Source organism: Mesoplodon bidens (assembly GCF_964165515.1).
Source record: "Mesoplodon bidens genome assembly, chromosome: 4".
NCBI classification, from domain to species: Eukaryota; Metazoa; Chordata; class Mammalia; order Artiodactyla; family Ziphiidae; genus Mesoplodon; species Mesoplodon bidens.
The window spans coordinates 91,130,156-91,148,475 of NC_138160.1; the positions used below are offsets into that span (position 1 = coordinate 91,130,156).

An 18,320-nucleotide genomic window follows, 5' to 3' on the forward strand; every position below is an offset into this window, starting at 1 on the left:
AGACATTATGAATAACTGTTCCTGACTGTAATAAGTGAATCTGTCTGTTGGTATCCTAGCGACCACAGTTGAATCTTTTTGTCTTAGTGAAAGATGTTAATGACCCTTACCCTCAGGCTCTTCTCCACTTGAGACAAAAATAATGGTCAGAAACAGACCTTTTAAAACTAAAGTAATTTTTGCTATCAAGCAAAATGCTAGAGAAGAACCTGACTTTTCTTAATAATTTTCACTGCTCCTTAACAAGAGTAGAATTTAGATAAACTAAATTATTCTGTGAAAAACTGAATCACTCAGGTCATGAAAAACCACTCTTTCAGTAGAGAAGAAGAGATAAGTATGTACACATACATTCCAAGTCAAAGTGTGACTCTGTTGGGAAATCTTTGTATAATACTCCTAAATGAATGTGCAATTAAGGCAGTTTACTTTCTAAATGAAATTTATAGAGATTTGTTTCCATTTTCTGCTGCAACAATTTAAAACAAACTTTAGCTCAGTAGTTTATCAGTGAAGTGTTGTCTGTTGGGGATAGAGTTTAGAAGATTCCTATATTTAGTCACCGTACTTAAAAAATTATGTTGCTGTATTTTTATATGTGGAGATATTTTTCTTTTGGGATCAAATTGGAAAGATAAATTTCAAATTATATTTGTATATTAATAAAATTCCTAATTATGTCTTCTTCCAGTCCATAAGGACATGTAACAATTATCATATAATATTTTACATGGTTTATATGAGATAAAACAAAGTTGGAAAGGAATTGTTAAGTAAATACTGATAATTTTGTACCGTTATGCTTTTGAAAAGTTTTGAATCATAGACCATGAAATTAAATGTTAGTTGATTGATACATGTTCATGTTGTATTTAATAATAAGCTGATTAAAACACAGTTACAGCACCTTTGTATCTACAATCCTAATTCTTTGCTTCCCACTAGTTAAACTGCTGAAATATTTAGTTAATTTTCCTTCAAAGAAATTACAGTGTGTAGAGAGAAGATAAGGTATACTAAATGAAAAATTGGACAGCATATTGTTAGTTAAGCAATTTGTAAAATGAGTGTTAGAAAATAATCCCCCGTGTGGTATGACTCCAAAACAGAAGGAAGACCTAGGCCCAAGAGTCACGATGGAAAATAATTTTCTTTCATGCATTTGCAGTTCTTCTGCAGAATTTTTATTGACTCGATTGAGTGATTAGGATTTTCAGCCTTTTTTTTTTGAAAATTAAGAGAACAGATTTTTGCATTTAGTATTATATGATAATTTGAAATGAATTTGTTTATGTATCCTTAATCTTAAAAAGTTTGTGAAAAAGAACAAAAACATGTGAGGACATCACAGTGTAATGTTATTTCACAGCTTTTCTGTTCAAATACTGTTAAACACAGTCAGAAGAAACCAGTTCTGGCCAGCCATGGTTGAGTACTGCGCATGTAGGTGAAAGGCAGTGGGGACAGAACTCAGGCTGCCAAAGGAACCTGCCTAGTGGAATGAGATGGTCAGGAGAAGGAGAGCTTTGTATGCAGGCACAGTTTGGGGAGTATATTTTTCTGTTTAGTTATTGTGGGATAAAGCGAGTTCTTTGGTTTTGGCTACTGTGATGGGAAATTTGTGTTTCTGGAGCTAAGATACTATGACATTCATTGTCCGTCCTGCCTCAGGCCGTGTTTGGTGTGTTACTTCATGGAATCTGTCCTGCAACCCTGAGAAGTGGTAAATTTAAACCCCATTTACCAGGTGAGGACAGTAAGGTTAGAGGAAATGTAGTTATTTGTTCCAGGTCAGTCAGTCATAAATAAATGGGCAGAGGAGTGAACTGGATCTCAGATTTACCTGATTCTAAGATCCACGTTCTTTCCATTTTCTCTACTGCCGCTTAAGATACTTTATTTCGTTCAAATGATGCTAGTATTTCTTTTCTTCTTGCTTTATGGGCATTAGCTAATTTATTAGCACATTTATCTGAACTTTGGGTTGTTAATAGAGTTGCCAGATTTAGCTGGGAAAAAAAAAACAGGCTGCTCAGTTAAATTTAAATTTTCTATAAACAATGAATAATTTTTTTACATGTGTTGCAAATATCGTATGGGACACACTTATACTAAACATTTATTATTTATCTGAAGTTCAAATTTAACCTGGCATCCTGTATTTTATCGGGCAATCTTAATTGTTAAGAAATTGTGGCATTTAAAAGTTAAATATTTACATGGCTCTTTAGGGTTGTCTTTTTTTTTTTTTTTTTTTTTTTTGTGGTACGCAGGCATCTCACTGTTGTGGTCTCTTCTGTTTTGGAGCACGGGCTCTGGACACGCAGGCTCAGCGGCCATGGCTCACGGGCCTAGCCGCTCCGCAGCATGTGGGATATTCCTGGGCCAGGGCACGAACCCGTGTCCCCTGCATCGGCAGGCGGACTCTCAACCACTGTGCCACCAGGGAAGCCCTAGGGTTGTCTTTTTAAGAGATCTCTAGAATTGGTGTATTGATGTTCCTTTTTAGAGGGAAAAAGTCTGATTGTTTGGGCTCTTAGTGGACTGTATTCTTTAGGAGCACAAATGTCAGGTAGTGCCTAAGAGATGTAGGTGATCATTAAACATTTCCCGATTCCCCTATTTTGATTACTTTTGTTTGTCATCAATCCTGGGTGCATCAGAGCTCACCAGTATGCTGGTTACACAAATAATTGCTGGCACTATAGGAATTTACTATGTTCCAGGCGCTGTTCTAGGTATTTTACATGTGTTGAATCCATCACTCCTCTCAGCAACTTTATGACAAAAAATCCTGTTTTTACCCTCATTTCGCAGATAAGAAAACTGAGGCAGAAGAGAGGATAAGTAATGTGTCAGTGGCAGGGCTGGGTTTGAACCTAAGCCATCTGGTTCTGGAATCAGAACTTGTAACCATTAAATATTGCCTCTTGCAGGTAATACTTCTGAACCCATAGGAGAGCTTTTAGGAGAAAGTCTTCTCAGTTTTTCCAAGCCAAATGTTATCTACTTTAGTATTATTAATCTCGTAAAACATTTTAGTAACTCTCTTGCAAAAGTAGATTCCTCATTTCACTGTTTCCTATCCTTTTTTTCTTCTCTTCTATCCTTATTAAAACAGATGTCTTTGTCCTTAAATACTAAATTAGTACATGAAATGGTGAGTGGTTTTCCTCATTGCTACATATTTTACAATTAGAAAGTGATTGAGAAGCCATATTTTCCAGCTTTTAAATGGTTTCTTCTAGAAGCTTTGATTATTTGCCCAGTATTGGCTTACTCATAAGGCTAAGTACATCGACTCCTCACATATCCTAAGAGTAATGCCTCAAAGGAATATACATGTCTCTCATATTATAGACAACGAAACTCTGTTTGGAGAGGACTTATTAGGCCTGAAGTGTCCTCATTTGGTGTGAGTAGATACTCATGGATGAAATTCTTAACAAGAGAGAGAAGTAACTTTAGCACAGACTTAGAAAATATTTTGGAGGTTGATCTCACAATTGCAGGTGTCAGGTATCAAGGTATGCAGGTCTTTTAAAGGGCATTTAGAAAAGCAGTACAGTAAGAGGTCACATTTGGCCATTATACATATACAGCTGCGGGGTGAACAAAACCCCAGCTGTCCTAATAGTAATGCAAATAGGTTCTTGTGGTGTGGGATAGAATTTCCAGTGACAGCATCTTACATGGGTTCAAAAAAAATGCTGTATCTCAAACAAGTTAATGGAAGTGAAGCTGATATGCTTTAAAAACTATTAGATGACACTGAATCACCTGGCAAAAAGGTTGGGTTATTTTGAAAATCTGAGTTTAAAAGCATTTAGAGGAATCAGCATTTAGAGGAATCAGCAGGTTTGCAGGTTTCCAAAGACTCAGCTTCATCTTTGATTCTCCCTCTACTCTCTTCTGGAAACTTAAGTCAATTAGTAAACGCGCTTCATTTTGCCTCCTTGGCCTCTTATTTCCCTCTGTTTGTTTCCACTGCGATCCGTTACCATATTTTAGCAGAATTATTGCAGTGACCTCACTTCCTGTTTTTCTTCTACTTTACCTTGTTAGTCTATCCTTTATACTCACAGTCCAGTTATTTTTGAAAACACAGCTCAGAATACCTTAACTTCCTTCCTTCTAAATTCTTGGTGAGAAACAAGGATCGTTTAGAAGGTTTCTGTGATCTGACCCCCTACTTCTATTTATCTCACCATGCTCCCACCATGTAATCTGCGGTGCAGCCATACGCAACTGCCTTCTGCTACCTGAAACTGACACACAATTTCATGGCTTAGTGTCTTTTCCATATCCTCTTCCATATTTGGAACTTCCACCTTTTCTCTCTAACCAGATGACATCTAATTTAAGAATCTCTCTTCTGTCCTCTGGTAGGAATTTACCATTTCTTTATTCCCACGGCATTTGGTTCATACGTTCACTGTAGAATCTGTTTTCATTTAGCTTAGCTTTATCGTTTTGCCCTTATTAGATGCTTGGTTTGTGTTTGAACGAATAAACCAGAACAGAATGTTAATTAAAACTCTTCCACAGTTTATAAAGGGGGTAAATAAGCTTATTTTATAATAGAAATGTTGGAATTAAAATTAATCAGCATGTGAGTTATGGTAATACCAATTAAAGTTGTATGTGACCTCTAAAGTGTAAGATTGGATGTTGCAGTCGAATATTGAAGGGTTTGACAAGTGATGGAAGAAGCTGTTGATCATTTGTCCATGTAGAATAACTTAATTACTAAAATAAAGGAGATTTTTTAATGAACTCTACTTGTATTTTTAAATTTGAGAATATTATGTTAAAATGGAAATAACTTGAAGCATGTTGTATTTTTTCAATGTTTATTATCTGGATATAATTATTTTTGACTCAGAATCTTTTTATGTTTTCTTAACAGTTGGTACCTATTTAACTTTTGAGTGGAATTAATGTACTCATTAAAAAATCATTATTGTAGCAGTTAAAACCATAACAGTGTAACAATGATTTGAGAGGCATGCCTTCTTCCGGATGTGTGTTTTTAAATCATCTTAGGGATGACAGAGCCTTTTTAAATATAAAATAGGAACTTAGAGATATTGTTCAAAGATTATTAGGTTAGTATCGGAACAGAGAGTGAACATAGCAGAGCTAATAGTATGTGGTATCTTTGACCTTTGGTCTCATTTCTAGTTGAAGTAGTAAGTTTGCATTTATACTCCACTTGCATTTTTTTCCAGTCCTTTCGGCACCACACTTCATTCATCTATCAGGCACTTACTGAACTCTTGCTGTTGTAGACTGTACCAGGTGCTAGATTCATGAGAACTGACTCGTTTGAAGTTCAGGTTGTAGCATGTGTCTAGGCTTGCTTCTAAAATTTTCAGGACCTGGGGCAAAAGTACATGGAGGCCGTCAGACACTCTGTCTAAACATTTAAAAGTTATAAATCAAACTAATACATTGCTAAATAAAATAGGTCTCTTCCTACTGCCTTGAGAAATAGCTCAGAGATCTGGAAGGCCAGGTGTGGGTTTAGATTGCTTGGGCTCCACTTCCCCACTGGAATGTGCTGGTGTTGTGGGGAGAGCCAGCCTCCAGGAGGCCCAGCCCCCTCTCCTCCCAGACCCGGCCTTGTCCTAACCCAGGAGGGGCTCTTCTTGCAGACACCCCAGCGCTCTTCCCACGCCCCTACAAACTGCAGCCCCTTGGCTACTGCCCAGGCTAGTTCGACTGTTCGACCTGCAAGTTCGACTGTCCTGGCAGGTAAAGGCATTATAGAAGGCCCTGGGAGGCTCAGAAAGCTGGCTTGGGGATGTTTGGACACAGATTTCTGGGTCTCGGGGACTCAGAAGGGCAGGGCTGGGTAGGACAGACTGTGGGCAGGCAAGTTCTTTGCCCTATGGATTTATCATGTGGAAAGGGATGTGGTCAGAGGAAGAATAGGGAGATCCCCCTCGAGTCCAGTGCTCAGGGTGGGGCAGTCTTTGCCCAGGTCCTAAGGATGGTACTGTGTATGCCCTTGAACCAAATAAAGCGAAGTGTTCCTTAAGAGGATCAGGTCTCCGTGAAGTCTGTAGACTTTGAAGCTAGATTGGGTCCAAAATTAAAAAAATAAATTGTATTTTGTTAGTGAACAATTACTAGGTGTGTATTTGTTTATGCACATTAAAAATAAGCAGTAGAGTTTTCAACTTTATTAGTTTTCTGTTTTAGAACTTAAAAAAATTTTATGATAAAATAGTGATAGTGAATTTGGAATTATGCTGGCTGTATAGAACTTCTAATTGTGTACTCTTTGTTTTTAATATTTCCCCACTTATTTAAAATAGTGATTAGGTGTTTTATGGGTGATAGTGTTGTTAGAATGAAAAAGAATAAATTGAAAAGTATTAATGCTGTTCTAGCCCTGGTTCAATTTCCAAGTGTATTCAAGGGAAAGAAAAAGGCTATGAATTGACCACTTAAGTAAATCAGTTTGCAACCGAATGTCCCAAGATTATTCAATCTAGAGGTAGGAATATAACTTTATGTCACAAAAATTCATCCCATAAAACTTTTTGTAAAATACTATCTTTGTGATTGGTCTCATGTTGATATACAATTGGAGTTTTACAGTAATTTAGAAAAAGAAAGAGCCAATTCAGTGTAGAAAGGAATACTTGATACGCTATTATATAAGAGCAGTAAAAGCTAAATTACTGTTATATAACTCAATATTGAAAACTGCAAGAGGCTTTCTTTCAGTTCATTCTTAATTAATTGTGCTGTATTGTAGTGATAGTAGTATCTATTATAGATGAGTTTTATGCAAGGCTTTTAAGTTGACATCTCTGAGCTTGTATTTTGGCTCACGTAAATATCTTTGACATATTTTCTGCATGATTGTTGAAGGCAGAATGGATTAATCAATCACTGTGATTCCTCTATGAAAACTCCCGTGATAAAGTATTATTTGAAATGACCTGAGTTCATAACAACGTATAACTGATGAAAATAAGTAATTGTATTTTTTTAAAAAACCCTTTCACTTATTAATCTTCATAAAGACTATTTTTTCTAAATTTGCCTCTTCTGCTAGGTTTCTAGTGTTTTATTATTGAGTTAATTTTGGAGGCATTCCTCTGTTCATAGTTCATTTCTTTAATTGAGTTATCAGTCAAATAATTAGGGATTAATTTTGACCTTTGTTAAAATTTAGGTAGAAGATAGATGTGATGTCTTAGGGACCATAATTCTAGTAGAGCCATTTAGTAATTTAGATGGTCCTTATTGAGTACATATAATAACATGGTACACAAATTGATGTTACTTACATTTGATTTCAGCTCAGTCTTGCAATACGGAGGTAGATGTATATTAAGTATTATGATGGTATTTGGTAAAGGAGATTCTCTCTGCATTGCGATCTTCATTTTTTGAATAGTAATAACACTTACTTTTTCTTGTGTGATATTGGTTCGCCAGGGCTGCCTTAAAAAAGTACCACAGGTCAGGTGGCTTAAACAACAGAAAATTATTTCCTCACAGTTCTGGAGGCCAAAAGTCCAAAATCAAGGTGTCTGCAGGGTTTGTTTCTTCTATGGGCCTCTTGTCCTGGCTTGTAGATGATCATTCTTCTCCCTTTGTCTTTACATGGTCTTCCCTCTGTGTGTGTCTGTGCCCTATATGCCTCTTCTTAGAAGGACATGCATGGTACCTTGCAGGTTTTGCAGGTTTGGTTCGAGACCACTGCAATAAAGTGAGTCACACAAATTTTTCCCCAGTGCATATAAAAGTCTTATTTACACTGTACTGTATTCAAAGTGCAATAACATTGTCTAAAAAAACACAACACACAGACCTTAATTAATAGATACTTTATTGCTTAAAAGTGCTAGGCATCATCGGAGTCTTCAGCCGGTAGAGGATCTTGCCTCGATGTTGCTGGCTGCTGACTGATCAGGGTGGTGGCGGCTGAAGGCTGGGGTGACTGTGGCAGTTTCTTAAAATAAGACAACAGTGAAGTTTGCTGCATCGACTCCCTCTTTCATGAATGATTTCTCCGTAGCATGCGATGTTGCTTGATAGCATTTTGCCTACAGTAAGACTTCTTTAAAAATTGGAGTCAGTCCTTTCAAACCTTTCCACTGCTGCTTTATCAACTACATTTATATAATATTCTAAATCCTTAGTTGTTATTTCAACAGTCTTCACAGCATCTTCATCAGGAGTAGATTCCATCTTAAGAAACCACTTCTTTGCTCATCTATAAGAAGCAACTCCTCATCCCTTAAAGTTTTATCAGGAAATTGCAGCAATTCAGTCATTTTCAGCCTCCACATATAATTCTGGTTCTCATGTTTTTTTCCACCACATTTGCAGTGACTTCCTCTGCTGAAGTCTTGAATCCCTCAAAGTTATCCATGAGGGTTGGAATCAATGTATTCCAAAATCCTGTTAATGTTGGTATTTTGACCTCTTCCCATGAATCGCAGAGGTCCTTAATGGCATCTAGAACGGCAAATCCTTTCCAGAAGATTTTCAGTTGACTTTGCCTAGACCCAGCAGAGGAATCACCGTCTATGGCAGCTATAGTCTTATGAAAGGTATTTCTTAAAGAATAAGACTTGAAAGTCAAAATTACTACTTGATCCATGAGCTGCAGAGTGGATGTTGTGTGAGCAGGCATGAAACCAATGTGAATCTTGTTGTACATCTCCATCAGAGCTCTTGGGTGACCAGGTGACCATTGCTAATGAGCAGTACTATTTTGAAAGGAATCTTTTTTTCTGAGTACATGGTTTCAGTAATGGGCATAAAGTATTCAGTAAACCGTACTGTAAACAGATGTGCTGTTATCCAGGCTTTGCTCTTCCCTTTATAGAGCACAGGTGGAGTAGATTTAGCATAAATCTTAAGGGCCCTAGAATTTTCAGAATGGTGAATGAACATTGGCTTTAACTTCACTAGTCACCAGCTGCATTAGCCCATAACAAGACAGTCAACCTGTCCTTTGAGGCTTTGAAGCCAGGCATTGACTTCTCTTCTCTAGCTAAGAAAGTCCGAGATGGCATCTTCTTCCAATAGAAGGCTGTTTCATCTACATAGAAAATCTCTTGTTTAGTGTAGCCACCTTCGTTCATTATCTGAGCTAGATTTTTCTGGATATCTTGCTTCAGCACTTTCTGCTTCACCTTGCACTTTTATGTTATGAAGTTGGCTTCTTTCTTTAAACCTCATGAACCAGCCTCTGCTAGCTTCAAACTTTTCTTCTTTATCTTCCTCAACTCTCTCAGCTTTCATAGAATTGAATAGAGTTAGGGCCTTGCTCTCGATTATTAGGCTTTGACTTAAGGGAAGGTCATGATTGGTTTGATCTTCTATCCAGACCACAAAAGCTTTCTCTGTATCAGCAGTAAGGCTGTTTAGCATTCTTATCATTCATGTGTTGATTGAGTAGCAGTTTTCATTTCCTTCAAGAACTTTTCCTTTGCATTCATAACTTGGCTGACTGTTTGGTGCAAGAGGTCTAGCTTTTGGTCTCTCTCAGCTTTCCACACGCCTTCCTCACTAAGCTTAATCATTTCTAGCTTTTGATTGAAGGTGAGAGACATGTGACTCTTCCTTTCACTCGAACACTTGGAGGTCATTGCAGGGTTATTCATTGGCCTAATTTCAATGTTGTTTTGTATCAGGGAGTAGGCAGGCTGGAGGAGAGGGAGAGAGATGGGGAATGGCCTGTAGAGCAGTCAGAACATTGTTTAAGTTCACTGTCTTATGTGGGTGTGGTTCGTGGCACCCCCAAAACAACTGCAGCAGCAACATCAAAGATCACTGCTTACAGTTCATGGTAACAAATATAATAATAATTAAAATTTTTGAAATATTATGAGAATTACCAAAATGTGACAGAGATACAAAGTGAGCAAATGCTGTTGGAAAAATGGCACTGATCGATTTGTTTGACAGATGGTTGCCACAAACCTTCAATTTGTAAAACATGCAACACCTATGAAGCAAAATAAAGCAAAGTGCAATAAAATGAGTTATGCCTGTATTGGATTAAGGCCCATTCTCATGACTTCATTTTACCTTCATTATCTCTTTAAAGACCTTACGTCCAAATACAGTCACATTCTGAAGTGGGTGCTACTGGGTGTTAGGACTTCAACATGAGTTTCAAGGGGACACAGTTCAGCCCATAATGGGGACATAAAGTGAATTCTATGCAAATTGAAGTGTTGGGTAACCAATATGTTTAAGATGTGGAGCAATTTATTTAATGTTTTAAATAAATTGTATACTTTTCAAAATTAGATGTTAAGAATATCTTTTATTTCTCCTTTGACCCAGTTTGATTGTAGAGATGTGGAAGGGGCAATTAAAGACTGATGATGATTATGATAATAATAATAATAGTAGCAGCGGCTATTATTATTATTATTAAGTGCTATATTATATACTGGGCTCAGGTCTGAGCACTTGATATTTTTTGTCTCTCAGGGGTGCTGCATGGTCAGCAGGGAGTTAGGGCATCTCCATTTAAGGATAGGTTGAATTTTCTTTGCTTGTCCCTGGGAATCCAGATGTGGATCCTGGCCTCAGTGCTCTGGGACAGGGTCTAGGTTGTACCTTTGTGAAGCAAGATGAGATTCTTTGTAAACCAATATTTCATGAGACATCTTTGCGTTTTCTGTAGGTACAGGCTTTTTATTTAAACATGAAAAAGTTGAATTATTCAGGTAGCATTCTTTGGTGACAAACCAGCTTAAAAGTGCCGCAGATCAAGAAAGTCCTATAAAGAATATTTTACACTGTATTCCTATTTGGCTCATAGCTTCATACCCATCACTTTGTAGGTGCTCAGTAAATAACCGTAGAATGAATAGATTTCACTTAAAGCAAAAGGGAGAAACATAGTCACACTGGCAGTGCCCTTTAGAGGCTCATATTTGCGTTGTCAGAATAGTATATTGCCGACTCAGCCCTCGTAGGTTTTTGTTATTTTTTGCCAGCAAATACAGTATGCATTGAATATTCACTTAATTCTAGACAGACAAAAGAAATAGCCAGTTGTATCCCTTGTATCTTAGACCTCCCACATGCTTGAGGCTTGGTAACAATAGCACAGTAGTTAAGCCTGTCTCTATAGAAACTCCCCTTCCTTTTAGATTTCATAGATAAGAGGTTATTCTCAGCAGGGTATATTTTGTGTCCCACCAGTAGGTGGAATTGGTGGCTGTGTATGTTTTGCTTCAGCCACTCATCACGTTGCTTTATTACTCTGCTGGATGGGGCTGTATTTGGAACTATGGGTCTTGTTAAAAATATTTCTTTATAGTTGAATTGCAAATGTCTTTAGATAAAGTTTCCAGGATCTTTGAGATGTAGTAGGAAAAGTCAAAGAACTAAGTTGTCAACATCAATTCTTTTTTGAAAACAACTTTACATAGATGTGTACATATTTGTTGTTTGATTATTGCTCTGCTGCTGGCTTTTCAGTAGAGTTTGTACTTGTGATTTTCTTTTTCTTAGTTTAGGTTACTTAATGGATAGGAAATTTTAGATGTGGTATGAGAGAGGATAAAATTTTGATTCCATATTATGAGAATATTACTGTCAACTTGTCAACACTGTTCAGATTTTTTTAATTTAAGAAATTCCTTAAATTAGAGATAAATTATAAATAGTTGAATTAGATATTATAATTGTTACATATGAAATGCTTTTTGGCTTTTTCATTTTTCTCATTGATAACTGAATTTGTACAGTTTTCAGAGTATTTTTATCATTTCAATATTAGTGGCTTTTTGAGTCTCACATCCATTTAAGTGGAATTTCATTAACTGAAAACGTTTGCTAAATTTTTAAATATGTTTTTATATGAATGAAACGTGAGGTTATGCAAGGGTAATGCAATGGAATGTGACAGTTTAAATCAGACATATGAATCAGACCTTTGTGGTATATTTGTGTCTTAATTTAGGTTGGTTGAAGACTTTTGATGACTACTTTCGAGAGAAGACTCAGTATATTTTTAATAACATGGTCATCAAGTTGAAAGAAGACCCACGGAGGAAATTTATGTGGTCTGAGATCTCTTACCTTTCAAAGTGGTGGGAAACTATAGATATTCAGAAGAAGGATGCTGTTAAAAGGTTTGTTTTTTAAAACTTTTTTTTTAATTTGGTAATATTAAACATTAATTTTACAGTGAAACAGGTGTTGAATTTTTAAAACGTGAAAATTCTTAGCTTTATATCTGAAACTTAAAATATTTCTTCACATTCTGTTTTTCCTTGATTCTGGTTCATCTCTGAAAAAGTGACTTGAAACTTTTCCATTAAAATCCTTGTGTTCCAGCTTTGTCCTAGAAATGGAATTACTAGGTCAAAGGGGCTTAATATTTTAAAGATTTTTTGAAGCATATAATCAAAGTGACCCCTGGAAGGGTGGGTTTCAGTGTATTCTTCAGTCTTCCATATAGAAAGTTACCAATTTCTCTGCATATTAGGCAACAATATAATTTTTTCTAAAAGTTTGACCAATTTAAGTGGTGAAAAATGTGAATTTTTGATTAGTGATACTGTTCCATGTTTTCTCATATATACAGGCAGAGCTTTTTTTGAATTGCTTGATCATGTACTTTTTCTTACTGATTTGTAAGAATATTTATATACACATACCAACCTTTATTTTTCCTGAAGCTTTATATTTCTTCTTAATTCTTAGTGTTTGATATAAAGACTTTTAAAATTTTTATGTAGTCAGATATATTAATCTGTTTTCTTGATTGACTTTGCTGTCATATTTAATATGCTGTCATATTTAAAAAGTCTTACCCAATCCAAGAGATGAGATAGTCTTTTTTTCCCCAATTTAGTTTTTTATTGTTCACTTTTATAAATCCTCCAGTTTATTTTTTTAATGTGGTGTGATGGGAGGTTTTGCTCCCCATGTCTCCCTCCTCCCTGCTCCCAGGACTTTAAGGATTGTCTTAGCATAAATTGCTTTCTTTTACTTATTTAACATCACATATACAGTGCTTACTGTATTACTTCCTGTTTTAAGTACCTTGCAAATGATAACTGATGGATCCTCGCAACAATCCTGCGAAGTAGATACAATGACTATACTGATTTTACAGATAAGGACACTTGTCATCCAGGGTCACCCAGCTGCACATGCTGCACTAGTTACCATCCTGTCCAGCCTGTCCAGCCCCACAGGCTGTTTGTTCCCTTGCACGTTGTGCTGTGCTGCTTCCCTAAGACTTACGTAGTCCATTCTTTTCTACGGACTTGAAGTGCCATCTTTATTGTATTTCAATATGCATTGATTTCTGGGCTTTCTGACCTCTTTCATGGACTTTTCTGTTTAACTTTAATTGTTGCGGCCTTATGTGCTTCAATAACAGTAACAGACAGTTTAAATCTTCTCTTGTTTCTCTTTATTGAAAAGTTCTTTTAATGAGTGACCACTTACTTTTCCCAGAGAGCTTTAGAATTAACTTGCTAAATTCTTCCTACCCTATCAAAAAAAAAAAAAAGGGATTTTGATAGATATTGACATAAACGTTTAAAGGTAATTTGGAGAGAATTGGTGTTCCATTATTATCTATCAGACATCCCCCCCCCCCCCGCCACTGAGAGCATGCTTAAAATGCTTATAAGAGTGGCCAGGAAGGTGCCATAACTGAAGACTGTAGAGTCTGAGGATCCTGAATGTACCAGGAGTAACTGCCACACCCAAAGGGACTATCCCTTCTCCCACTCCTGCCATGTGTGGCCACGGGAACCAGAGTTGTCAGGATATTCTTCCAGTTATTCTTGACAAGCTGGAATTCCAAAATGTTACATAAAATGTCTTGACTTTTTAAGTTGAAATGTTAGCAGCTAATTTAGGTTAACATACACACACACACAAATCCTTCGTTTAAATCGAGTTACCCACTGGTTTGCAGTGTTTCAAAAATTAAGAACAGCCCTGTGAAACCCTGTGGAATTGGTGTTTGTCTATACATATTTTTTCTTTTACTAAGTTTAGAGATTAAAACAGATTTTTTTTTTGTCTGTCTAGGTCTTATATTGCTCCTTGAGTACAAATAATACTTCATAGTTTCTTATAATTTTATAGTGTTTTACTCACATTGTTCAGATTTTAAGATTTTCTTGCATCTGTAGTTATTTTGTTTGCTTGTTTTTGTTTGTTTTCTTATTATTTGGGGGAACCTGATTTTTTTCTTCATCTTAATTAGATCAGCTAAAGCTTTTACTATTTCTGTTGGTTTTTGTACCCCCCCAAAAATATTATATTTATATTTTACTGGTATTTACTCTTGACTTTTCTGCTTTTATTTAATTCCTTCTACCTATTTTTTACTAATGCTAAATGGGCCAGTTGATTTATTTTAACAAGGAGCATTTCTCCCCCTGTGTTTGCCTTTTTACTGCTCTTACTAGCTTTCACATTTTTATGTTATTTTTTCCCTAAATATTCTATATGTATTGTTTTCTCTTTGACTTGAGTATGTTAGGAAAATTTTCAAATTCGTATTTTTTCCCAGTTATACTTTAGGTGTTAAAAGGTGGTTTTAACGTCTTGTGGTCAGAGAATATGGACTGCACAATTTTTATTCTTTAGATTTTTGAGAAACAGTGCCATTGATCCCTAAAATTCCAAACTTTTGCCATATATCTAGGTGTGTATAACTTATTAAATTTTCCATCTATCAATTCAAAATATTTTTCAGCTTATGTTTTTTTGCTCTTACTAATTAATTACTGGTTTTATTTCATTTGTTTTAGAATTCAGTTATCTAATTGTTAAGTCTCTGGTCTCTCTTTGGCATATGCATTTTAATTTTAATTTTTTGGTTATATTTACTGCATTATGTGAGGTTTTTCTCAAGGTTTTTTGTTTTCTTTCCCACCTCGCATTGTTCTCGATGGTGTGGAGCCTGTTCTTTTCTGGCTTCAAATGCTTGGTTTTAACTATGCTTTTTAATTACCCTTTAGTTCTGGGTTCTTTGTATTGTTGTCCGTAAGTCCAAGCATTTTCCTTTTTTTAAATTCATCCATGAGCAATAACATGTATCCACACCTGGAATTTGTTTCAAAACAGAGAGTGTAACTCGACTCAAATCCCTTCCTTTTCTAACCAAACACTTTGTTTCCCATCCATTTCACCTGATTTCCTTTTAGGAAATGGTCTCCAAACACAGAAGTCACATCCTTCATTGTCCTGCCCCAGGTCAGATAGGTCAGTTATGATCTGAGCTCAGCTAATCAATATATTATTTCCCAGGGTTCTGAGCCTTTAGAGTGAAGCGAGGGTAAAGAGATGGAAAGAAGGGAAGCAGAATGGAGGGAAGGTTGCAGGTCAGCCCTCACAGCACTGGTGCATCCGCAAGATTTTTCCTGTCCTGTGTCACGGACCCTGTCATGCCTGTAGCATGGCCTCTCATTTTTTTCCAGTCCTTTGTTAAGCCTGGACTTTTAGCCTGTTCTCAGTTCTGTGTACCCAGGACTGTCCCCCAATACATTTCCTGTTCAGAGTCTGTCAGTGTTGCTTGCGACCAAGAAAGCTAGCTGATATATTTCTCCTCAAATCCTTTGTTGGAGAGCTGGGTTCCAGAAAAAACCAAACAGAAAAACTTAATAGATACATAGGTTTGCTCCCATTATTTAAAATTCTGAGCTTGTACTAAGTGGCATTAATGATGGAATTTTTTTGACTACTACTGTAATGCTTATGCAATGGCTTGTTTTTCTCTTTTTGAAGGTGAGTCTGTGGATTAGATATCTGTACCTAAATTTGCAAGCTAGCTGTTGAAGAGAAGAACCTGTTAATTCTAGCAGAGTTCTGTGTAAGCTTTTATTGTCCCTGAAGAATATCAGTTGATTGTGGGAACTTAATAGAAACATAACTCAAGTGATCCTCATAATCTATGCTAGCAATGACTTGTTTGATTCTTCCCCCCATGGCAGCAATATTCAGCTCTATCAGCTTTCAAAAATGAAAATCTAGTTAACTAAAGGGAGATCCATGCAAACAACATCTAGCTTTTTTATTTTGTGTGACTCAGAGTAATTTAATCAAGTATAGTCATGGTTCCTACTTGTAACACATATCCAGTGGATTTAAAAGAAACTACCTTGTTATAATCAGCACATTTTCCATCTACGCTTGTTTTATTTTGAAAATGACTGGTATGCTAACATTCTTTTTACTTTTTAGGCTTTCTATTTGAATACTTTTTGGCTAAATGAAGTTAAGTACTGCATGACGTTTATAATACGTCAAAATGTGAACCCTATTCAGAGTCAAACAGCTGAAACATTAGCCTTAGCGTTTCCTTTGACTAGCACCCAGCATATTACATATTCATTTTTCCTCTCTGGGCTCTGAGACATTGAAAGAGTTTTTACATTGCATCTGCTTCTGCTGTTGAGACCAGTGTTCAACTGAGAAGCGCACTGGGCTGTTGGAACCTGGAACAGTTTATGTGTTTACCAGAATCTTGACCAGCTTCTCTGTGTGGACCTTTTGGTATAAAATAAGGCTCCAAATGAGTGAATGGGGAAGGGTACCATTAGATATTGTGTCTTCACTGCATTGCAGGATTTCATTGCTTTGCTGAGACCACAAAGTCTTTATCTAATCTACCATTCTCTTCTTTTTTCCTAGGTTTATAGTTAAGTGAGCCTTCTACCCTGTCCTTATAACTATCTCTGCTTATTGAAATCAGAGAAAAGTTTGAGATTACTTTCTTAAGTAATACAAATAATACAAATCCAAACTTACATTTTGCAAACTTACATGCATTCTGCATTATGAGTTCACTAGAAAAAAAAAATACCTTTAAAGTTCTTATACTAGCTAATTTATTATACATTTTATACAGGTCACATTTTGTGCTATTTAACCAAAGCCTGCTGTAAAATTTGCAGAGCAGTGAGAAGTTACAGTGTGTCTTGTGATGTTCAGAGTAAATTGCAGATTTGGATTTAGTTTAGAGCCTAAAGATACATAGCATTTCATCAAAGGAATCAAAGCAGTCTCTCAAAGGAATCAAACCAGTGTCTAAAATAACTTTGATTCTACTAGTTGAAGCAATGGTGTACATTTATTTTAGAAAGTATGTATCCCATCCCCGTTCATCTGGATTGAGGTGTCTTTGCTTTGCTTTCACCTCTCATTCACTTCAGCTGCTGGCTTCTGTTTACATCAGCTATAGGCAAAAGCCATGAGGACTTCTCAGCCACTCTGTCTGTTGGATACTTCTGCAGTCCTCTGGGAGGATTTCTTTGCAGCATTGACACTGACCACTCCATTCTCCTTAAAATTCTTTCTTTCTTTTTTTTTTGTCTTCTGTGAGCCAGAGCTCTTTCTCTCCTGGTTCTAGTCCTGCACTGCTGAACATCCCTTTGTCATCATCCCTCTGACTCCCTCCCCTGCTCTTTCCTAAATATCCCAGTTCTCATCTGTGGGGTAGCACCATTGGTTCTCCTCGTTTTGCTTGCCCTGCCACACTGTTGTTTTAATTTCCAGGTGTGTGGGCTGCTTCCAGATCTAAAGCTCCAACCTTGATTTCGTTCTTCTTCCCTAGTTAAGGGTAACAGTAACAGCTAACACTATTGAATGCTTACTCTGTACTCAATGTAGGAGGCTTGTTCTAAACACTTAGATGTATTCATTCAGCCCATGCTGTAACATCCCTATGTGTTAAGATCCTTCATTATTCTCATTCTACTGCTGAGGAAACCAATGCAGAGGTGGTAAGGAATGCGCCTAAGGTCCCCCAGCAATTAAGTATGGAGTGAGGACCAGAACCAGGAAGGCTTACCCTAGAACCAGTGCTCCTACCCACTGTGTGCTCTGCCTTTCGGTCTGCTGTTCATGTCGTCCAGTCAGTCCCCACAAGCGTGTCAGCTGTGCCTTTTTAGTATCTCTGCACAGTCACACACACACACACACACACACACACACCACCACCACCACCACCACCACCCCGATCCATCCCCCTTACTCTTGTTTCCTGCTTTAATGAAAACCTCCAACTGGTCTTCCTGTTTCCAGCTTTGCCACTTCCAGGTGTCCTCCATTTCACCCACAGAATTAGGTTTCTAATATATGAGTCTGCCCATGTCTCTTCTTGGCTTTCAAATGCTTCAGTGACAATTAATTGTCAAAAGGTACAGCCCAACCTCCTTTGCCTGGCACATCCTTGCTTTTGTCCTCTGATTTCTCCCTGCTTGTCCACCCTTACCTCAGATCACTTCCTGCCTCACACCCCACTCTTAGCCATGCTGAGCCACGTGGGTGTCCTCAGTCACAGGTTATTT

At 36.9% G+C, this 18,320-nt stretch overlaps 1 protein-coding gene across 1 annotated transcript in view; it reads left to right on the forward strand.

Moving 5' to 3' along the window:
• Positions 1–18,320, forward strand: part of MAN2A1 (mannosidase alpha class 2A member 1) — a 160,248-nt gene that overhangs the window by 36,091 nt on the left and 105,837 nt on the right. Inside the window, exon 4 of the mRNA XM_081230853.1 lies at positions 11,960–12,131. Coding sequence (XP_081086979.1) covers positions 11,960–12,131 — 172 coding nt within the window. The remainder of the gene's footprint in view (positions 1–11,959; positions 12,132–18,320) is intronic.